The sequence below is a fragment of the Chenopodium quinoa genome, unplaced genomic scaffold, assembly GCF_001683475.1.
Source record: "Chenopodium quinoa cultivar QQ74 unplaced genomic scaffold, ASM168347v1, whole genome shotgun sequence".
Classification (NCBI taxonomy): domain Eukaryota; kingdom Viridiplantae; phylum Streptophyta; class Magnoliopsida; order Caryophyllales; family Amaranthaceae; genus Chenopodium; species Chenopodium quinoa.
The window spans coordinates 6,111,291-6,130,611 of NW_018744239.1; the positions used below are offsets into that span (position 1 = coordinate 6,111,291).

A 19,321-nucleotide genomic window follows, 5' to 3' on the forward strand; every position below is an offset into this window, starting at 1 on the left:
TACGACCACCGTGTCTTCCCATTCTCTTTTAATATTAAGCAATACGGAGAAGAACATCAATATAGTTCACACAACAATACAATGAACAACATCAACCAAGTACAAAGAACACAAAACCACATAATTTAATTACAAAAGCACAGGCGAAAATAAGAATACTTCAATTACTTTGTTTTGAATAAATGCAGCCTCTAACCACATAATTAACTTAGTAAACTTCACTAAATATTGCATTAAACCTCATCAACTTGGTTTCAATTTACATGCATGTATACCCTATTAAAAAATTAGTTGCTTAATATCCTATACCATGCTCACAGTTTGCATAAATCGTAAAATTAGTTGATTTCGTATTGTTTTATACCTATTAACTTCAGGATTCAATTAACAAGTTCAATTAAACTACATTACTTAAATAGAAACCAAACGCTATATCTAACTATATTAGTTAAATAGAAACCAAATGCTAAATCAAACCATTTATTCAAATTCAAACGTAGAATACCTGAATCCTTTGCGAATTTCTCTACGACCACCGTTATTCCTTTCGCAAAGAAAAGCCCTAATTCAACTAATTTGAGCTTGGAAGAAGGATCATTTACTTCCTTTTCCACGAACAACCCTAATTACGAAGACGAACAACGAGTGATTGAGCAACGAAGGAATGATTTGGGGAAATTGTCAAAGAACCCTAAATTCACCTTAAGTATTGAATTGGGGAAATTGTCGAAGAACCCTAAATTAAGTGTAAAGCAACATACTTATCTGACTAGGAATTAGCCCCGCCACATAAGCAACGGGACATGAGTTGGATAATCAGGTTTGACCTATTAGGGGCATCTGCTGAGCTTTTATTTCAAAATTTCAAAACATGTGAAATGACCGTCCTGCCCCTGTGATGGTCCAGCCATTTCCATCACAGGTAGGCGATGTGATGATGCGTTGCTTTTGTTGTGGGATATTATAGAGGAGGAGAAAGATGAAGAGAATGTAGATAATAGAAAGTGAGGTATCGGAAAAAGTTGACAATGTGTCAAAAGGAGAAGAGGAGAGAGAGTGAAAAAGTAGGGGAGTAGAGTACTACCATTGATGATGTTCTAATGACTCATTTTCCTATTCAAAATAGGTTGTTAACTTTAATTCAAACATGTTGACTTTAAAATCCTTTTTAAATTATTAAACTTGCACCAGTATTTAAATATTAATATAAAATGCTTTCAAAATGATTTTAATAAGTTAATTGACGAGTTTTTATTTAAAATCACTTTCATATAATTAAATATAAATAAATGTTACAAAAATTATTTTATAAAATAATAAAATACCTTTGCACCCTCCATTTCGTAATAATCGCAACACTTTGACTTTTGCACTATTCACATACTTACTTTGACTATACTTTTTATTAATATATATAAAACATATATTGTTATGTAAAATATATTTAGATTAGTTTTTATGATATTTTCATTAGATCAAGCTTTTATACTTCTTAGTAGTATATAATTACAATTATCAATGGTCAAAGTTGTGCATTGGCGCGTGTGTCGCTCAAAGTGTTGTAATTATTTTGTAACGGAGGAAGTATAAAATATTAAATTAATTTATAAAGCATATAAAAATACAGGGTTTTACAGGTTTGTGCCGGCCCAAAACATTATATCTCATGCCCAAATCCGAAAAAAAGTAGCAGGATAATCTGGCCAAACAGGTTGGGTTTGAGTTTTTAACTAAAATTGCATTTTAGGCTTGCCCCAACCCGCCCTATTTTCAAGCCGGATCGCGTCGGGCTAACGGTTGGAGCCGTTGTTGATCACCTTTATGGGAAATGTAGTTAAACAAATGAATGATTGTGAGGAAATTTGAATTAAGCAACTTTCTTATTGTTCAAAGTCAATCACAAGAAGTTGACCAAGATCGCAAGTGCAATTTCGTCAAACTTAGAGTTAAGGGTAATTTTGGGTGTACACTATTCCTTTGAGCAATAGCACATACTCTACCAACAAGAGTTGGCTCAATTAGTAAGCAAATTGATATCGTCTAGGGAGGTCTCGGGTTCAAGTCTCAATGTATGCAAAAACTCTTATTGGGAGACTCACCCACCATAAATCAGGTGTGTGACTCTAGTCGGATCTGGATGTGTTTTGGTGAATAGGGTGGCACACATACTTTGGTTTTTGAAGGGTTGGAGAAAATAGAACAAGATGTTGGTGCGCATCTCAGTTGTAATTGGCTATTGGAGATCAAGGTTCGATCCCTCGAAGCTTCAATTTTGTTATAAAGACATTCAGTCATTTCAAATTACCCCGTGGGTTGGGGGTTGCGTCCTACGAAAATCCGAATTCGAAAAAACATGAAAAAAGGGACAGTTTGATACAATTTCTCACGCAACAAGACAAGGTTAATTATGTAAAATAAAAATAAATAGATAAATAAATAAATAAATAATTACATGGTTAATAAATTACTCCCCATTTTCTCATTTTCCCCTAAACTCTCAACTCAACTTTCTGTCTAGCTCAACTTCTCAAGGACCTCAACGCGCCGCGCGCACCGCCCACGACACCGGGCTGCCGCCCTCCGCCAGTCCTGCTGCCTGCTGCATAGACGCACAGTCGCCCACTCGCCTGAGCCCGGCAGACACATTGTGAGTCCTTGAAGGCTTGAACCCAGTCCTGGTGGTCCTGCTCTGTAATTTCAATTTACTAGTTTTTAATCTAATTGATAATTGCCAATTTGAAATATAATTGAATGATTGATTGCGGAGTTAGATTCTTGCTTGTTGGGTTTTTTAATTGATGATTGATGTATAATTGATACGGAGTAGTTTTTAATTCATTTGTGTGTATTGGGATCATTGTTTTGTGCATAATTGATAGTTTTGAACTTATGTTAGTCAATTTGAGGTTGGTAATTAATTTCCTATGAATAATTACACTAGTATAATTATGATGGTTATGAATGCTCTACAGTCTCTCTCTCTCTCTCTCTCTCTTTTTTTTTTTTTTTTTTTTTTTACATATTTATTTACATATACTTTTATCATGCAATTTTTGTTCTTGATAAAATTTGGCCATCAAAATTTGAGATTTATTAAAAAAAAAATGATGAAAATTGGGCTGATAATTCAATTTTATGGTCGAGGTTACATTTAATAGCTTTTTATACTGAATTTTCATTGCCGATTTGCTTTCCTTCAGCTTTGCACATAATTGAAACTTTTCTGTTTTGATTCTGTGTTAAAAATTGAAACTTTGATGAAAATTGTGTTGGTAATTTAGGTTAGGGTCAGAATAAACGCTATTTTTGTACTGAAATTTGATTATTTTGCTGAAGATAGCTGCTGTTTTGGTTAAATATTCAGTGTTATATGATTGCAATATTCAATGTTATATGATTGCAATATTCCCAAAAACATTCTGACATTCTGTACTTAAAATTCAGAATTTTATTTTTTGTAGAATAATTAATGCTTGGTAACCAGTTACAAGAGGTAACAATCAGGCAGTACCAAAGTCCAGTACCCACCTTTTATCTTCACTCTTTTCTACGGTGGTGGAAGAAGTAGAGGAAGGGAGGAGAGAGAGAGCCTTGGAACAGCGGTAAAGAAGGTGTTCAATAGTATCAGATATGTCAATGGAGCCGAAGAATGACGAGTCGAACTCTGAAGCAAACTCAGCAACAAAGAAGAAGAAAAGAGGAATAAATATACAAGGCTATCAAATTGAGGGTTTATCAATCGCTGGCCAAGAAACATGCGTTATCTTCCCTTCTCTCAACCTCGCTTTCGATATCGGAAGGTGCCCTCAACGCGCCATTTCTCAAGACTTCCTTTTTATCTCCCATGGTCATATGGACCACATTGTATGTCTTCTCTTCTGCTCTCTTTATAATCTTTATTTTGTTGTATTTCAAGGGTTTTTCGCGTGTTTGAATTTTTTCGATTTTTGGCTACTTTTGTCGATTTTTTTTTAAAACTGAAATTTAGCCATAATCTTGTTTTTTTTTTTTTTTTTTTTTTTTTTTTTTTTTTTTTTTTTTTGGGGGGGGGGGGGACTATTTTATGGGTTTCCTTGTTTTTAAATTAGTTTGATTTTTGGTTATTTTTATGAGAAGTTTTTGCTATTATCGTATTCTAGGTTTTGGAGTATTTTCTGGGTTATGTATCATTTATAATTATTGAGAATTTTGGTATGTAGAACCACTGCAATGGGAACTGTTTGAGATTTGTATAGAAGTTTCAATGAAATTCTTGAGTTGAGTAACAGTGATGTGGAGATTTTTAATAAAATGTTTACTGAATTACTGTGTTCTGTTTTAAGGATGTATATTACTCTCTTCCCCGTGCCTCTGTCGTTCAAGTTATTGTATAACAAATGGTACAGATTGTCTCTTCAATCATCTGTTGATGAGTAAACAAAGTAATGGATAGTTTCTTTTGTTGATACTGAATTCTGAAAATGATTTTTTTTTTTTTTTTTTTTTTTTTGCCATATGCTCTTTCAGGTAGACCTACTATGGAGTATTTTGTGAGTTGTGTCCATCTCCTAAATACTAAATGTACTGTGTTATGTGATGTGTATATCAGGGAGGATTACCGATGTATGTTGCGATTCGTGGATTGTTCTCTATGAAACCTCCTACAATTTTTGTGCCTAAAGCTATAAAAGAGGATGTGGAAAGGCTTTTTAATGTACACAGAGCAATGGACCAATCTGAGCTGAAGAATAATTTAGTTGGTCTAGACGTGGGTAATGTTCGTATTAGATCCACATTTTCATTGTATATAACTCCCTCCAAGCTTGTTCTCTTCAATGATCATGCCAACTGTTTCTACTCAATTACTGTGCTTAAACTTTTTATTTGTATAATTTTCAGGAGAAGAATTCTATATTAGGAGGGATCTCAAAGTTAAAGCATTTAAGACATATCATGTCATTCCCAGTCAGGTACCAAGTACTCCCTTTTTAGTCATATCCCCTTTTAAGAGCTCATTTGTGTGGGTCAAAGATATCCTCGAGCTATAAACCAAGTATACTTTGTTCATTCATATGATATGTTGCAGGGATATGTAGTTTATTCAGTTAAGCACAAGCTTAAGCAGGATTTCATTGGTCTTCCTGGAAAAGAGATCAAGGCTTTGAAGGATAAAGGTGTGGAGGTATGTTTGGTAGTTGTGTTATCAAAGTGACAATTGTTGCGTATACTGTGATAGGGTAGACTGTTATTCAAAAAGTTAGCTTGTTCATTTATGACACATTAAGTTTCCTGTTCTCGGTTCATATCTGTAATTAGTTGGAATATATGATGGGAAGAGAATTTTGGACTATGTAAGGGATAAATGATACTTTGTATCTGTTTTGGAATTGTTTCCTTACTTTAGATGTATCCATCTATTGAGGTCCATGCAACCATTTAGTCATATGTCCAGGTGGATATAGTCTGTGATTGACAGACAAACATAATAAGATTCTGAATTTTAAATGTATTTTCGGAAAAATTGTATGGAACTACTTGCTTAACAGGTCAATTTGTGAACAACTACTCGCTAAAATGTTTTATAAAAAAAACTACCCCAAATGTAAAAAGTTTGGGTAGCATTACCCTTTTTCATTTTCCGGCAACTAATTCCGGCGAATGGGGTCCATTTGTTATTTTCCCTCAAAAAACCATCCTCATCCTCGTATATATTAACCAACTCTCCTATTCTTTGCAAAAACTCAACCCAAAAAACCAAATCTTTGTGAAAACCAAATCGTTTTTCCTTCTTTAATTGGCGATTTTCCTTAATTTTAATTGATTGCTTACTTTCTTGTGGTCTTCTTTTTTCTGTTGTTGGTACTTGGTATCTTAAGGGTCAGATAGAGCATTAATTTAGCTGGAATTGTTTTTCTTAGTCCTTCCTAATTTGATAATTGTACACATTTTGTCACAGTTGCAGTTGAAGGTACATATTTGACGCCTTCTTGTGATGTGCTGTGCCTTTCAAAGTCTTAGGATTAGACTGTTCTTGCTTCTTGTATCCCCCTCTGCCTTTCCCTCAATACCAACCCTGTAGAGCTAGAATAGTTTCAAAACACAAGCTATGCAAATGCATAAGTGGACAGCAACTTAGCATACTTCTTTCTTATGCATTTGGTTCTGCTGCCTTCTGCATATTTCTGTCTGATGGATTGGTTCTAAATTGGCAGATTACCACAACAACTACATCCCCTGAGATAGCATTTACTGGAGACACAACAGCTGACTTCATTGTTGATCCAGCTAATGTTGATGTGCTGAGGGCAAAGATTCTTGTGATGGAGGTAACTCACTTTATGAGCGCTTGATTTTTCAGATTTATTTATCGACTGTTACTTGTTCGATCAATGATGTTTCTTGATAAGTTTAGTTTATTTGAGCTTCTGCCTTCTTCGTTGATTTGTTTGAGGAATTTCTGGTTGTTCAATCTACAAAACAGATGTATATGATGTTTGTGTCGATGATTGTGATGTATGATCCATGTGACCTGCTTTATAAACTCTCTCTTGCGTTATCATGCTTTTATTACAAGTTTTACGGGGTAGAAGGAACACTTTCAGTCTTAGAACTCTTGGATAGACACTTATGAATAGGTATTAGGGGAATTCTCAAATTTAGAAAGGGTTCTCGAGTTTTCTCTGTTTGATGTCCTTGGTTGAAGAGTTTTAGCAGGGGAACACTAGTTGGAACTTGAAAGTGAACGGTTATGGAAATGGCACAACCTCTTCTGTTGTTAGTACTATTTTAAAACCAAAAGTTCCCTTCCTCCCAACAAAAGTTTTTGTGTTTAGAGAGTGTTGAGTTTGGAATATTGTTCAGTAAGTTTGCTAGATGTGCATAGCATAAGCTTATTAATAGTGCTGGATTTTGCTCACCACAACTTCAAAGTTAATTCTAGAAGTTGTTTTTGGGTTTAGAACTGTAATCATCTTATCCTTCCTCATGCACAAAGCCCCAAACACATTATCGGCATTATGGCAGGGACTTCAGTGGGTTGTGGACCTTGTAGTACTTGTATGTCTAAGATTGCTGGAATTCTCTATCAACTACTGTTTTGCTCTCAATTTCCTCTCTTCACCGGTAGCTTCTTAGGAGAAAAATGGCTGTGTTTCTCCTTGAGATTCAGGTGATTAAATAGGCATGTTCTGTCTTTTATGTTGTCATGCAGTGCACCTTCTTAGACAAAGCAGTTGACGTGGTGCATGCAAGAGATTATGGACATACACATCTGGATGAGGTTCTTTTTTATCCTTTTGTATCTGATGTTTATATAATGATGGTGCATTTTCTTATAGACCATCATGCAGGTTGTAAAGTATGCTGATAAGTTTCAGAATAAGGCAATTCTTCTGATCCACTTTTCTGCAAGATACTTCATAGAGGTAAGAGATTTAAATATCCGGCCTTGTTTTTACTTTCTAGTGGCTGTGGAATTGTTTATTCTTTGATTTATTGTTTTTGCATATGGATGTATATTCACTGGAATAAGTGCATGGCAGATAGGAGATAACTTGGATATTTGGATCTTTTGCTTCCTTTTGTCAATTCTTCTTTGTTAACAATTGTGGTTTTCATCCTTGTTCACTTAGCAGATCCTACACCTGATTATATCTGCCCTTTACATATTACTTTTTGCCGTCATGTTCTCATGAACATATGCAAGATTAGTTATTATAAACATGCAATAAAACAGTAAAAATAGAGAAGAAAGCTTGAGGCTTTAATTAACAAAACTATGGTCTACACACTCGATAGATTTTGCCTATCAAGCTCTATGGTGACTTGAGGTCACAACTCTCCATATAGTGACTTGAGGTCACAACTTTCTTAAGGATTTACTCTAAAATTCTGCCTACTATTTTCTTTCCCCTCCCTCTCTATTTATACTAAAGACTATTAACCTAGTAAAGTAATATTACTAGAATACCCATACTACCCCTCCTTAGGTCAGTCTATTACAATATGATGCCTTGCACCATCATATTTAGATAGCAGCTAATGAAGCTAAATGGAACTGATTTGTCGAGCAGCATTTATGTGGAGGTGTTTTTTAGATGTCCAATTTATGCCAACTCCTGAAGTTGATTTCTGTTTTGAAGCTGATTACATAATATTGATCTATATAAGTAATTGGGTATACTAATCTCTCCTTTCCCAAATTCACAAATTCAAATGGGATGGTGAGTAATGTTGAGATGAAGTAGGGGAATTCCTAATTTCCTGGTAATGAAATAAGTTGCTTCAATCAGGAGATGAGTTTGTTGGTAGTGTTGGTTGATGGTCGTGCTTGCCTTGCAAAATTAAAGGTAATTTATAGATTGAATGGCTTATATATTTTCTACTTTTTTAGAGGTGAAGGATTAAGGTGGCAGTGTGGGTAGTTGGAGCAAAAGATTGATAATTATTGTGTGTATTTTTTATTGCTTGGTTTTCTGTGCAGAGAAGATTATGTTTTATCAGAAAAATTATTCTCGTTTAAAAAAAGGTGTCGAAGAATCCTTTGCTGGTCTTTCTGTGCATAGAAGATTATATTTGGGTTAGAGAAATTGTTTTTGTATAAAATAATTATGCTGTGCTAATTGTGCTGAAGAATCCCCAGGGAATATCTTTTATGTTTCCTTCCTTAGTTCTAGGGCATCTGAGTGAGGATATTGTCATGTTTCTGGCTTGGCATACTAGAAGAACTTGAGGAAGAACTTGAGGGTTCTAGCTATAATAAATGGCATCTGATGTGCTTGGATGAAAATTCTGGCCCATTACAGGAGAAGAGCTGATCTTGATGCCTCCAAATATGGAGATAAGGAGGGAGAAATTATTTGGATCTTCACTTAGGAGCAAAAATTAACTAGTTCTCTCTCGTTGAATGTTACAGAGTACCTCAGTTTCGCCTTTGCTTAGCCATTTATTTTAAAATTCATTTGCTCCATTTATTAAAGTTATTCTTAATTCTGTACCTAAAATTGCAAAGTAACTTTAGCTGGGTTACATCTTCTGATCCCTTAAATCGAATTCTACTGCTGTGTTACTGCTCTGCCAATATGTGTACTATCACTCACTGTAATTTTTGTCTATTTAGATGCCAAAATGCAGCTATTAATTATGCAGCTTTGGCAGGAAATTGAAGAAGCCATTTCAAGATTGCCATCAACTTTTGCTGGCCGGATCTTTGCACTCACTGAAGGGATTTGATGATTGGTGTTATAATGAAGGCTTTCAGCCACATCCATCTCCTGTACAGAAGTCGAGTTTTTGTGCATTAAATTATTGAACTGGTTCCTTTCTCTTCTTTTCTCCTTGTTTTCCCTCACTAGAAATACATGCATTTTTACATATGACATGTACTATCACCCTATAGCTACCAAACATGAAGATGTTTATTAGTGAATTAAGTTCTATAGTGAACCATGAATTCAATTTTGACATCACTTTATAGCTGATTTTCACCCTAGTACTGTATAAACTTAGTAAAGTGAAACTATTAACTTTATGTAAATCTAGTTTTAAATAGAATGAAATTAATCTCAGAAGGCGTTCATGCCTGCGCTTGGTTGGTAAAGAAACAAAATACTTTGTATTTGACTGGTGTCTGGTTCGTATAATATAGTCAGGGAATTTTGCCTATTTCTACCGTTTGATTAGTGTTTAATTTTGTTTTTAGTTTCATTTAACCATCAGCCTTTGTATGACCTTTTAACTAGTAACTACGATGCTAAGACTGAAGTGTCCTAGGTTGCTAAAAGCGTCGAATATTTGTCTAACCAATACAATTATGTTGAACAAACCTTAATTGGTTATAATGCCTTACCTCTCATACTACAAACCTTAATTGGTTAAAATATAGTCTACTAAATTATATGCATTGGAGTTGCTCTTAGACTAAACTTTAAAAGGCCAAGTCTCGTATTACAGTCTTAAATTGCCTTTCTTCTTATGTAAAGGGTGACATTTCTTTGGCAGCTGTCGATGTTCTCACATTCAACTATTGTGATATCAGATAACAGTGCTGGGGCGGATGGATCTTTTCGTGAGCTTCATTCTTCTTCGGTTTTGGGAGGTGGGTCTCGGGCTTTCCTGGCTGTGTCTGCTTTGCAAGCTGAGTTCCAAGCTTGTTTTTGGCCCAGCGGCAAGTGTTTCGTAAAATTGCTATATATACTGACTGCTCTTCCTTGGGGGATCCTGCTCGGTTGATATATTTGCTTTTTGGTTGTCTTGGGAAATTCAGGCTGCTATCGACCTTTTCGTCTGCTTTATTCGAAAGGTGCCTCGTGCTTGGGTTTCCATTGGCTAGCTATAGTGCTCAGGGTTTCTTTCCCTTTTTTTTTTTTAAAAAAATGATTTTTTTTTTTTTTTTTTTTTTTTTTGGTAAATAGAGAATATTATTACCAAAAGGAGTTGCAAAGCAGCAAACAAGAATACAAAAGCCCAAAGGCCTAAACTCCAATACACCAAGAGCCCCTATGGGCACACAACCACCAGCCAAGGACCAAGACCCAAAGGCCACCTTCTAGGAAGGGTTCCAAAGAACCTTGGACCAAACCCGGCTCTTTTGAACTCAGTGGAAAAGAGCTACCCTCTAGGAGGATTACCCAAAACCACAGAAACAGGATAACGACAAACACAAAAACTCTCAAAGAAAAGGCCATCAAAAAGAAAAGAAAAAATAGAGGTCAATATACCGAAACAGCAACAACAACAGCATGCAGAAACAGCAGCGGCCAACAATAACAACAACTGCATGCAGAAACAGCAGCAGCCTGCAGAAACAGTAACAGCATACTGAAACAGTATCAGCATACAGAAACAACATCAGCAGCCACAAACCAGAACCCAGCAACAGAAACCAGAGACAGCAACATCACACAGCAAGACAGGCAGCATCCCAGCCTGAACCAGCATCAAACAGCAGCCTGAAACAGAGAAAAACCAGCCTGCACACCCAGCTACAGCTGCACATAACAGCAAGCAACAACTACAGGCCATAAAGCAATAACAATAGCTAGCAACATCAGAAAGCAGCAAAAAACTCTGAAACCAGAAGCAAGAAACAGCAATATTACATCAGCAGCCAAGAACAGAACAGAAGCAGCAAGCCAGAAGGCAGCAGCCACAACAATAACAAACTAAACAGCAACAACAACCAAAAACCAACTACTGATAACCAACCCAGCGCATTGAAACTGAACAACAGCAGTAGCAGGGAACAAAGCAATAGCAACAGCTAGCAACACATAACCCAACAAAAGCCACAGCAGCAGCTCAAACTAGCAGCAGGTCATGAGATATTTCCGAGCTCCTTCTGAGCATCTACAAACAACTCTAAACACAATATTCCGAAACTCGGAATTAGCATCGACACAAGAACCATTAAACATGGTTGAGTTACGTTGAATCCAAATGCTATAGACCGTTTCAGCAAAAAACATTAAGAATAAGTTCTTCCTCTCATCCGCTTTCTTACAATAAGGCCTAATCAACCTCCAATTGAAAGCTTTGAATAGACTTACTAATATGAAGCAAATCAAGCACCTTCTGCCAAATATTGCTAAAATAAGGACACCCGAAGAAAAGGTGTTGAACACTCTCGGGCTCACTTAAACAAAGCAAGCACACAGGATCACAATTTATCCTCCAAGAAATCTACCTATCTTTGGTTAGCATCCGATTCAAGATAGCCAACCACAAAATGAAAACACTCTTAGGAGAAGCTTTATTGTTGCACACAAGCCTCTCCCAACTCACTTTGGGACATTGTTGTCTAATAGAACTATAGATCTTCTTGATTTGAACTTTGCCATTTTGCTTCACAACATCCCATCCACAATTTTCAATAACCTCTTTACACTTGAGAATCTTCTTTAATACCCATGAGCATTTTTGAGGAAGAGAAGTAGTCCAAATATCTTTATTCCTGAAAGAATAGATATGAACCCATCTCACCGAAAGATTTTCAGTCTTATTATAAAGGTCTCACAGATTCTTACAAACCGCATCAATGTTTCAATCCTCTAAAGAAAGAATATTCCAGCCTCCACTTGCCTTAGGAAGACATAATTGTTTCCAAGACACTAGAGCTTTTTTTGTAAGATTAGAATTCCCGGACCACAAAAAGAACCGAAATCTAGCCTCAATCTCTTTTATGATTTTCTTAGGAAGAATAAAGATTTGAGACCAATAGGTTTGCATACCAAACAAGACACTCCGAATAAGCTGCAGCCGCCCAGCATAAGACTAAAACCTCACCGCCCAACTATCAATCCTTGAAGTTATTTTGGCAACCAAGGGCCTACATTGAAGAACATAGAGCTTTTTTTTGAAGAAAGGGGCACATCCAAATACTGGAAAGGAATACAACCAACACTCATGCCAAGGAGTCGGAGAAAAAGAGCCTTTTCATCATCAAAAACTCCACCAAAAAAACTCACTTTTATCCAAATTAGTCGAAAGACCAGAAGCATGAGAGAACTTCATAAAGGCTTGCATCAAAATCTAAAGCGAAGTCAAGTCACCCCTAGCAAACAACAAGAGGTCATCAACAAACATAAGGTGCGTAAACTTGAACTTTTCACATCTTGGGTGAAAATTGAAGTTAGGATTAGAGCACAAATCATGAAGGCACCCTGATAGCAAATAAGAAGGGAGACAAAGGATCACCTTGCCTCAAGCCCTTCTTAGCTTTAAAAGGCTTCGAAGTAGCACCATTGATGAGAATAGAAAAAGAGACCGTAGTGATGCACCCAAGAATCTACTTAATAAACAAGCTAGGAAAACCAAGCTCACAAAGAACAACCTCAAGGAAACCCCACTCAGAATCATAGGCTTTTTTGAGGTCCACTTTAATCATGCACCTAGGAGAGACGAACTTGTGAGTGCATCCTTTTATCAACTCAATGGCCAAAAGGATATTATCACCAATATCATCCACAACCTTACCAATGACTCGCCCAAGTCTTTCAGTTATGATTCTAGACACAATTTTATACAAAACAGAGCAACAAGCAATGGGTCTAAAATCTTTCACATAAGAAGCATTAAGGACTTTGGGCACCAAGGTAGCCGCAATTCCACTGAAAGGGCATCACACCAGTGGCAAAGAACTCAATAACCTCCCAAGCATGCTTAAAGAATTTGGCATTAAAACCATCAATACCAGGAGCTTTATCTTTAGATATACCTTTAAGGGCCTGATGAATCTCATCACAAGAAACAGGAGTAATCAAGAAATGCTGAGAAGAGGGAGAAAGCTGTTTACTAGACCTCAAAATAGCCAAATCAACACTAGGCAAAGAACTAGAACAAGAGCCTAACAGAGACTTGTAAAAATCAAGGATCTCCTGCTCAATATCTGAAAGGTTACGAAGCAGAACATGGTGCACATTGAGAAGAGAGTCAATTCTATTCCTTGCTTACCTATGCTTCATCACAGGAAAAAAAGTATTTGGAATTCGAATCTCCAAGCTTAACCCATTCAACTCTAGATTTTTGCTTCCAAATGCTCTCTTGAACATTCCTCCAATACTTAAGCTTTTGAATAGCCTCATCTTCCCGAACTAGCAACTCAGAATCATTAAAGTTCACAGCAAGTTGGCTTTGAATGTGACAAAGCTCATCCGAAGCTTGATCAATTTTCCCCTCAACATTCCCAAAGGATCTAGAGTTCAGCTCCTTGAGTCTAGTTTTAACTTGCTTAAGTTTCAACTAAACTCTAATCATTTTGCTCTTCGGAGATTGAAAATGCCAAGCATCCTGAACACATTTTTGAAAATCATCATGGGTGAGCATACAGTTCAAAAACCGAAAAGGTTTTCCTTTCCCAGGGAGAGAAGGGAAAACCTCATAGAGTAAAGGAGAGTGGTCCGAAAGAGAAGGAGGCAAATACATGGCCTCAACATTACCAAACTGTTCCAACCACTCTAGATTCACAAGCCCCCTATCAATTCTAGATTGAGTGCGAACCCCGGTGTGAGACTTGTTAGACCAAGAGTAAAAAGCACCTTTACTCTTAATTTCAACCAACTCCACAACTTCCAAGAACCTTCGAAATTCCCTAGTTTCATAATCAGAGACCAGGCTTCCATTAACCTGATCCTCATCATGTAACACAAAATTAAAGTCACCAGAACATAACTAGGGAATAGAAAAGGGCCCCAACCTTGAAACCCCCTCCCACAACATCTTCCTGTCATGAATAGAATGAAGCCCATAAACAAAAGTACAAAGAATTTGCCTCTGAGACTCTATAGAAGAAAGAGTACAATGAACAAACTGCTCATGAGCCTGAATAACATCCACAGAGATTCGGTCTTCCCTCTAACCAATCCAAATTCTCCTTTTAGGAGAAAAGTCATAATTTGAGAACCAAGAAAACCCAGCATGAATTTTCCTTTGAAGAGCTTTGCTTTTCTTCTCCTTCACTTCTGTCTCAAGAATACCAATCACATCACAATTATTCTTCAAGATAAGTTGCTTAACATCAGCAACTTTATCAGGGTCATTAACACCCCTTACATTCCATCTAGCAATAATCATTGACCCGAAGGGGGCCATCCCCCGCTAGGACCCACCAAGTGATCACCCTCCTTCTCACTTACATTCTGCAACACATCAAAGGAATTAGGACTATGAGAGAGTTCAGGATTAGCAATCCCTTTACCTTTCTTGTTCACAGTATGCCAAACACCAACTTCCCCTCTTTTTTGTCACAGCACTCGAACTTTTTCTTTCCTCTTTTGCACCCATACCTTCTTTTGCTGCCAGAAATATGCGTAGCCTGTGTAGGAATTGGTTAGCTATTTCAATCTTAGTAGCATCCATCATTTCCACACATCAATGTCCAACCTTATTACATTTATCACAAAAAGGAGGCACCCATTCGAACTCCATTTTTAATTCCACAATCTCACCATTCGGGCTTTCAACCCAAACAGACTTCGGAAGAGGTTTAGTAACATCCACCTCTATAAGGATCCTAGCAAAGGACACCCTTAACGGTCTAGATGTGCATTCATCGGCACATATTGGAACCCCAATAAGGCTGCCAATTCTGCTCAAAGTCTCAACTCCCCAACAATTAAGAGGGGGGTTTGGAAATTTCACCCACAAAGGCACAACTCGTAAGACTTCAGCACTAAAATCAAAATTAGCAGACCATGGCTTAACTATCATAGGCCTACCATTCACCATATGGGGGCCAGCACACAACACCTCATTCACCTCTTTACAAGAAGACAGACACATGATGAAGTAACCATCATCATGCTAGAAAATTTCCGGTTTACAGAAGGAGCTCCATTGTTGAGCAAAATACCGAGCAATAGTAGGCTGGAACCCAACCACATATATAATAACAGCATTACTCCATTTCTTGGAGCCCTCATCTAGCTCTGCAGCAGGCAACATAACAACCGATTTCCCATTTTTAATCTGAGGAACAACAAATTGAAGAGTTGCTCCCTTAGCAGTCAATTTCCCAAAAAACACAACATTCGTGCCTTTCACATTACTATCATCATTCATAGAATTATCATTCCGAGACTCACTATTTACCCCCTTCCTTGAACTCGAATGATTCCAGGCCTTGACAAAATTTTAGCACCATTGATATTATCGTCAGAAATTGCATCAACATCAACAATAGAGTTAGATAAACCCATATTCGAAGGCAAAACATTCACGGAACCAAGGAGAGCTGGGTTAGAAATTACCGTATCTGAACCCCAGCCATTCCTAAATGGAATAGAACTGTACCAGGAGTTACTGTTACATTCGACTTCGAGGCGATAGAGCCAAAATTAAGGGTGAGAAGTTTTGCATCCCTCCTAGTGATCTTGCCTGATGGATGAACAAGGCCAGGAGATGGGGTAATCGGCTCATTACCTTCATCGATTGATTCCTTCAATGTCGAAAATCCAATCGCAGCAGGAGTAAACAAAGTTTCAATTATTTCAGTAGAGATTTTAATAGGAGTAAGAGTGGATTGCTTCTTTTTCCTAGCCATGCAAGCTATTTCAGTGAAGAAGACCACCAAAAATAGCCACCATTACCGCAAAACCGAGCTCAGGATTAAAGAAGCACGCTTGGAGCGTTTTCTCTCTCTAGCTTTTTCCATTCAAAAAGCTTTGTTAGTAAAAAAAAAAAAGACGTGTGATAAGCATGGGGTCTTCCTCATTAGAACCTACGGATTTCACATCAGCATTATCAGTGGTAGTTAAATCTCTCGCAGGAACCTCACTCCCTTCCTCAATACTTGAACCTTCATTGTTGCTAGAAGTTAGGCCAGTAGATGTATGATTACTAACTTCTCGACGGCAGCTGTGTTGGGCTTGGGAAGTCCAACAATATGGCTGACCACGGCGGTGCCCAGAGCTTGCTTGGCCTTTCTCTTTTGGCTTATCTTGACGCGATCCCTCTTTTTCGGCCCAACCTACATAATGGGCATGAACAAGGTTTCAGAAAATTTAGAGTCCTTTGCCTTGTGAGAATCGAAATGTCCATCATGAGTGGTCTTTTCCTTCACTCGTACAGTCATCCATGAAACAGTAGAATGTTTGAAGAAACTCAAGGTTTTCCCTTGACTCAAGTCCGAATAAGACACATCTGAAATCTTAAGGGACTGATTTTCTCTCGATCTATTGAGGAAAGTATGGATTTTCCTCGATCCCTTAACATTAACTTGCCTTGAATCCTGGTTGTTTGGGGAGCTGGTAGCCTCACCGTCCCCCTTTACAAAAGAGAGAAAGATCGTATTTATAGGGATAAGGTTCTCTACCACCATCTCACTAGCAGCATCCATGTTGGGTAATTCCGTGACATCACTCTAAACATCACTCCTAGACAACTTGTTAGATTGCAGCCTTGCTAATCTTCCCCTTTTTGTTGAGGATGACATGTGACAGGTTGGAATCTTCAGTGACTCTCTTGTCCTTGAGCTTGCTAGCTTTACTTCTTAGGCCCTCCACCTTTTCCAATTCACGGCTGATGTCCTGATTGTTAGGCTCTGCCTTAACTGCTTTGCTAAGGTCTTCAAAAGCCTCTTCAAGTTGGAAGAACTTGATTTCGGCTAAAGCCCTTCTATAGAGGGCTTTAGTGTTGTTATCATCAAGTATAATGACAAGCGAGCATAGCTCCTTAGTTTGTTCATAATCCCGAAGCTTTAGGGCGCAAGCTGCGAGGTTCAACTCAAGGGATATGGCAAGAGTCCTTAGAAAAACACTATCATCTTCATTTCTTGGTAGTACAAAACACAAGAGTTTCAGTCCTCTATCATACTTAGCCCCGGCAAGAACAACTTCACCTTTCTTGAAGTAAACATTGCCCTCCTCTTTAAATATCTTTGCGTGATTGAGGATATCTCGGGGACAATTGTTCTTAACGAAGTTGACGATGCTTTCGTAAAAATCATCGTTCAAGTGAAAATGCACAAGGGCGTCACGTAGTTTTCGGCAGTCCATAACAAAAATTCTAAAGCGAAAGAGGAGTTGAGAAACAAAACACAAAGAGAAACACATGACCAAACCCACGAAGGGACGACAACAAAGAGCAACCAATAACGGTGAGCGGGCCTGTAGCAACCAAGACTCCGCCACAAACTAACACTAAATGAAACTAGGAAGCCACACAAAGAAAAGTAGAAACTACTAGCTGAAGTACGGAGAGGTCAATTGTGATAATTAAATCACAACATCAACGTCGGAGTGGGTAATTGGACCACCATGAAATCCACCTCCAGTTGCTAACACCACTTAGTCAAGACCCGATATCAAAGACCGAAGCTGTAGCCGAACGAAAACTGGCAAGAAACGGCAGGTGTAATCCCCCATATTTTTCTTAGTAAATAATAATTATATATTTTTATGTATACGAATATTTTTAATAATTTTATATTTATGCAAAAATATTTTTGGGAAGATTTCACAAAAATAAAAACAAGAATTTTTAAACCCATACTTCCATTTCAATTAAGTAAACTTACCCCTTATTTCTCCTCATTCACATTTATAATTAAGGAAACTTGCTCCTTATTTCCCCTTTTCAAAACCCTCGTATATTGCCTTCTACTGCTTCCCCTTATTACTCCCTTTCCCTTGCTCCCTTCTTCTCCTTTCACGACTCACAAACAAAAAAAAAATAAAAAAATAAAAATTTTCTGCTTCCTCGGTTGCGCTGCTGCTGCCTCAGCCGTAACCCACCACCGCAGTGCCGCCGGCGACCCTCGCCGCTGCCCTCAACCCTGCTGCTGCCGCCGGTTTCCTCCATTTCCCCCTTCTCTTCTATCTTCCTCTCTTTTCTTGTTTAAATTCTTCAAAGCTTTAATCTTTACATGAATTTTTCGTTGATTAACAATTATTATAGTTTGATTATGTTTTTGAGTTGTGAAAGATTGCAAATTTATCGAGTTTATGATATGTTAAGCATATAATTAATTTTCAGATTTCATAATTTGTGAAATTAGGGTTTAAAACTTGATTTTCATGGTTTTAGAGCTTAAAAACGTGTTGCTAAAGTTGTTTAATTTGAGCATGATTTTGTTGTGATTTTGCTATGACTATGATGATGTTTAATTCAACAGCAAGTTCTTAATTTTTCGTAACTAATTTCTGAATTTCCATTCGAAAATTTTCTTAATCACGTTTTAATCGCGTTTTGACTGTAACTCGTCTGATTTTCGCAAAAAAAATAGTGTTTTTCGTGTGTAAACGATGCTTTAATCAAAACTCACTACCTAAGGTAGTAAGCACCATCCTCTCCTGGCCAAATTCAGCTTCTAAGTATGGTTTTTGTGCAGTTTTTTATTTTTATCGAAGGTTTAATTGAGTTTTTATGAAACTAATTAAATTATAATTATATATTTCAAGTTTAGATTGTTGTATTCATACACTTTACTATTAAATTAAATTTTCAGATTTTAATCTTAGTTTAAATAGTTTTAAATCATGGTTTTATGATGGATCTTCAAGATCTCAACATACTAACGTGCTATATAACGATTATTTCAAATGAAAACGTTTATGCGGTTTTATGATTTTAAACTAAATTTTCAGATTTATAATTTTACTTTAAAGTGTTGAAATTTTATGCTATAAGCTATACTTTTATGATTTTTAGCATATAAACTCATAGTTCAAGTACTAAATTATTAACTTTGGCTATTGGGAATAACTTAAGGGCATTATTTCAATGATTTAAAGGATTTTAAAATAGTTTAGTATTGCTGTAATATATGTTGCTTGGGTATTAATTGAGCTATTGTTGTTCTGTCTAGGAGAGGACTTCGTAGAGGGTGACTTCTAGCCTTAAAGTGGCC

The 19,321-nt window shown here is 37.0% G+C and overlaps 2 protein-coding genes across 5 annotated transcripts; one reads left to right on the forward strand and one right to left on the reverse strand.

Moving 5' to 3' along the window:
• The first annotated feature begins 2,190 nt into the window (after positions 1–2,190).
• Positions 2,191–11,466, forward strand: LOC110694267 (tRNase Z TRZ1-like). Of its 4 annotated transcripts, XR_002505816.1 has the most exons (11): positions 2,191–2,647; positions 3,462–3,864; positions 4,589–4,751; positions 4,879–4,949; positions 5,066–5,161; positions 6,192–6,305; positions 7,190–7,258; positions 7,329–7,403; positions 9,136–9,293; positions 10,016–10,279; positions 10,392–11,466. XR_002505816.1 is itself a non-coding variant. In XM_021871447.1 (9 exons), the coding sequence occupies exons 2-9, from the start codon at positions 3,631–3,633 to the stop codon at positions 9,208–9,210; spliced, it is 897 nt and encodes a 298-aa protein (XP_021727139.1). In that variant the 5' UTR covers positions 2,191–2,647; positions 3,462–3,630; the 3' UTR covers positions 9,211–9,972. The 4 variants fall into 4 exon arrangements, 1 of the variants encoding a protein (XP_021727139.1); XR_002505815.1 differs by lacking the exon at positions 10,392–11,466 and having other exon boundaries at positions 9,979–10,343; XR_002505814.1 differs by lacking the exon at positions 10,392–11,466 and having other exon boundaries at positions 10,016–10,343.
• A 4,252-nt stretch (positions 11,467–15,718) lies between these two features.
• On the reverse strand, positions 15,719–17,468 carry LOC110694323 (peptidyl-prolyl cis-trans isomerase FKBP5-like). The gene is made up of 3 exons (XM_021871497.1): positions 16,961–17,468; positions 16,193–16,441; positions 15,719–16,020 (listed from the first exon to the last, which is right to left on the reverse strand). The coding sequence occupies exons 1-3, from the start codon at positions 17,466–17,468 to the stop codon at positions 15,719–15,721; spliced, it is 1,059 nt and encodes a 352-aa protein (XP_021727189.1).
• Positions 17,469–19,321: the final 1,853 nt, after the last annotated feature.

Excerpts from the sequence above, each read along its gene's own strand:
- LOC110694323 (XM_021871497.1), bottom strand. The coding sequence starts at position 17,468 with ATGGACTGCCGAAAACTACGTGACGCCCTTGTGCATTTTCACTTGAAC. Across the intron at positions 16,442-16,960 it reads AAAGGTGGAGGGCCTAAGAA|GTTGGGCCGAAAAAGAGGGA; the intron begins GTAAAGCTAGCA and ends CCCATTATGTAG. Across the intron at positions 16,021-16,192 it reads TGCTGATGTGAAATCCGTAG|CTTGCATGGCTAGGAAAAAG; the intron begins GTTCTAATGAGG and ends TCACTGAAATAG.
- LOC110694267 (XM_021871447.1), top strand. The coding sequence starts at position 3,631 with ATGTCAATGGAGCCGAAGAATGACGAGTCGAACTCTGAAGCAAACTCA. Across the intron at positions 4,752-4,878 it reads TTTAGTTGGTCTAGACGTGG|GAGAAGAATTCTATATTAGG; the intron begins GTAATGTTCGTA and ends TATAATTTTCAG. Across the intron at positions 7,404-9,135 it reads CTGCAAGATACTTCATAGAG|GAAATTGAAGAAGCCATTTC; the intron begins GTAAGAGATTTA and ends CAGCTTTGGCAG.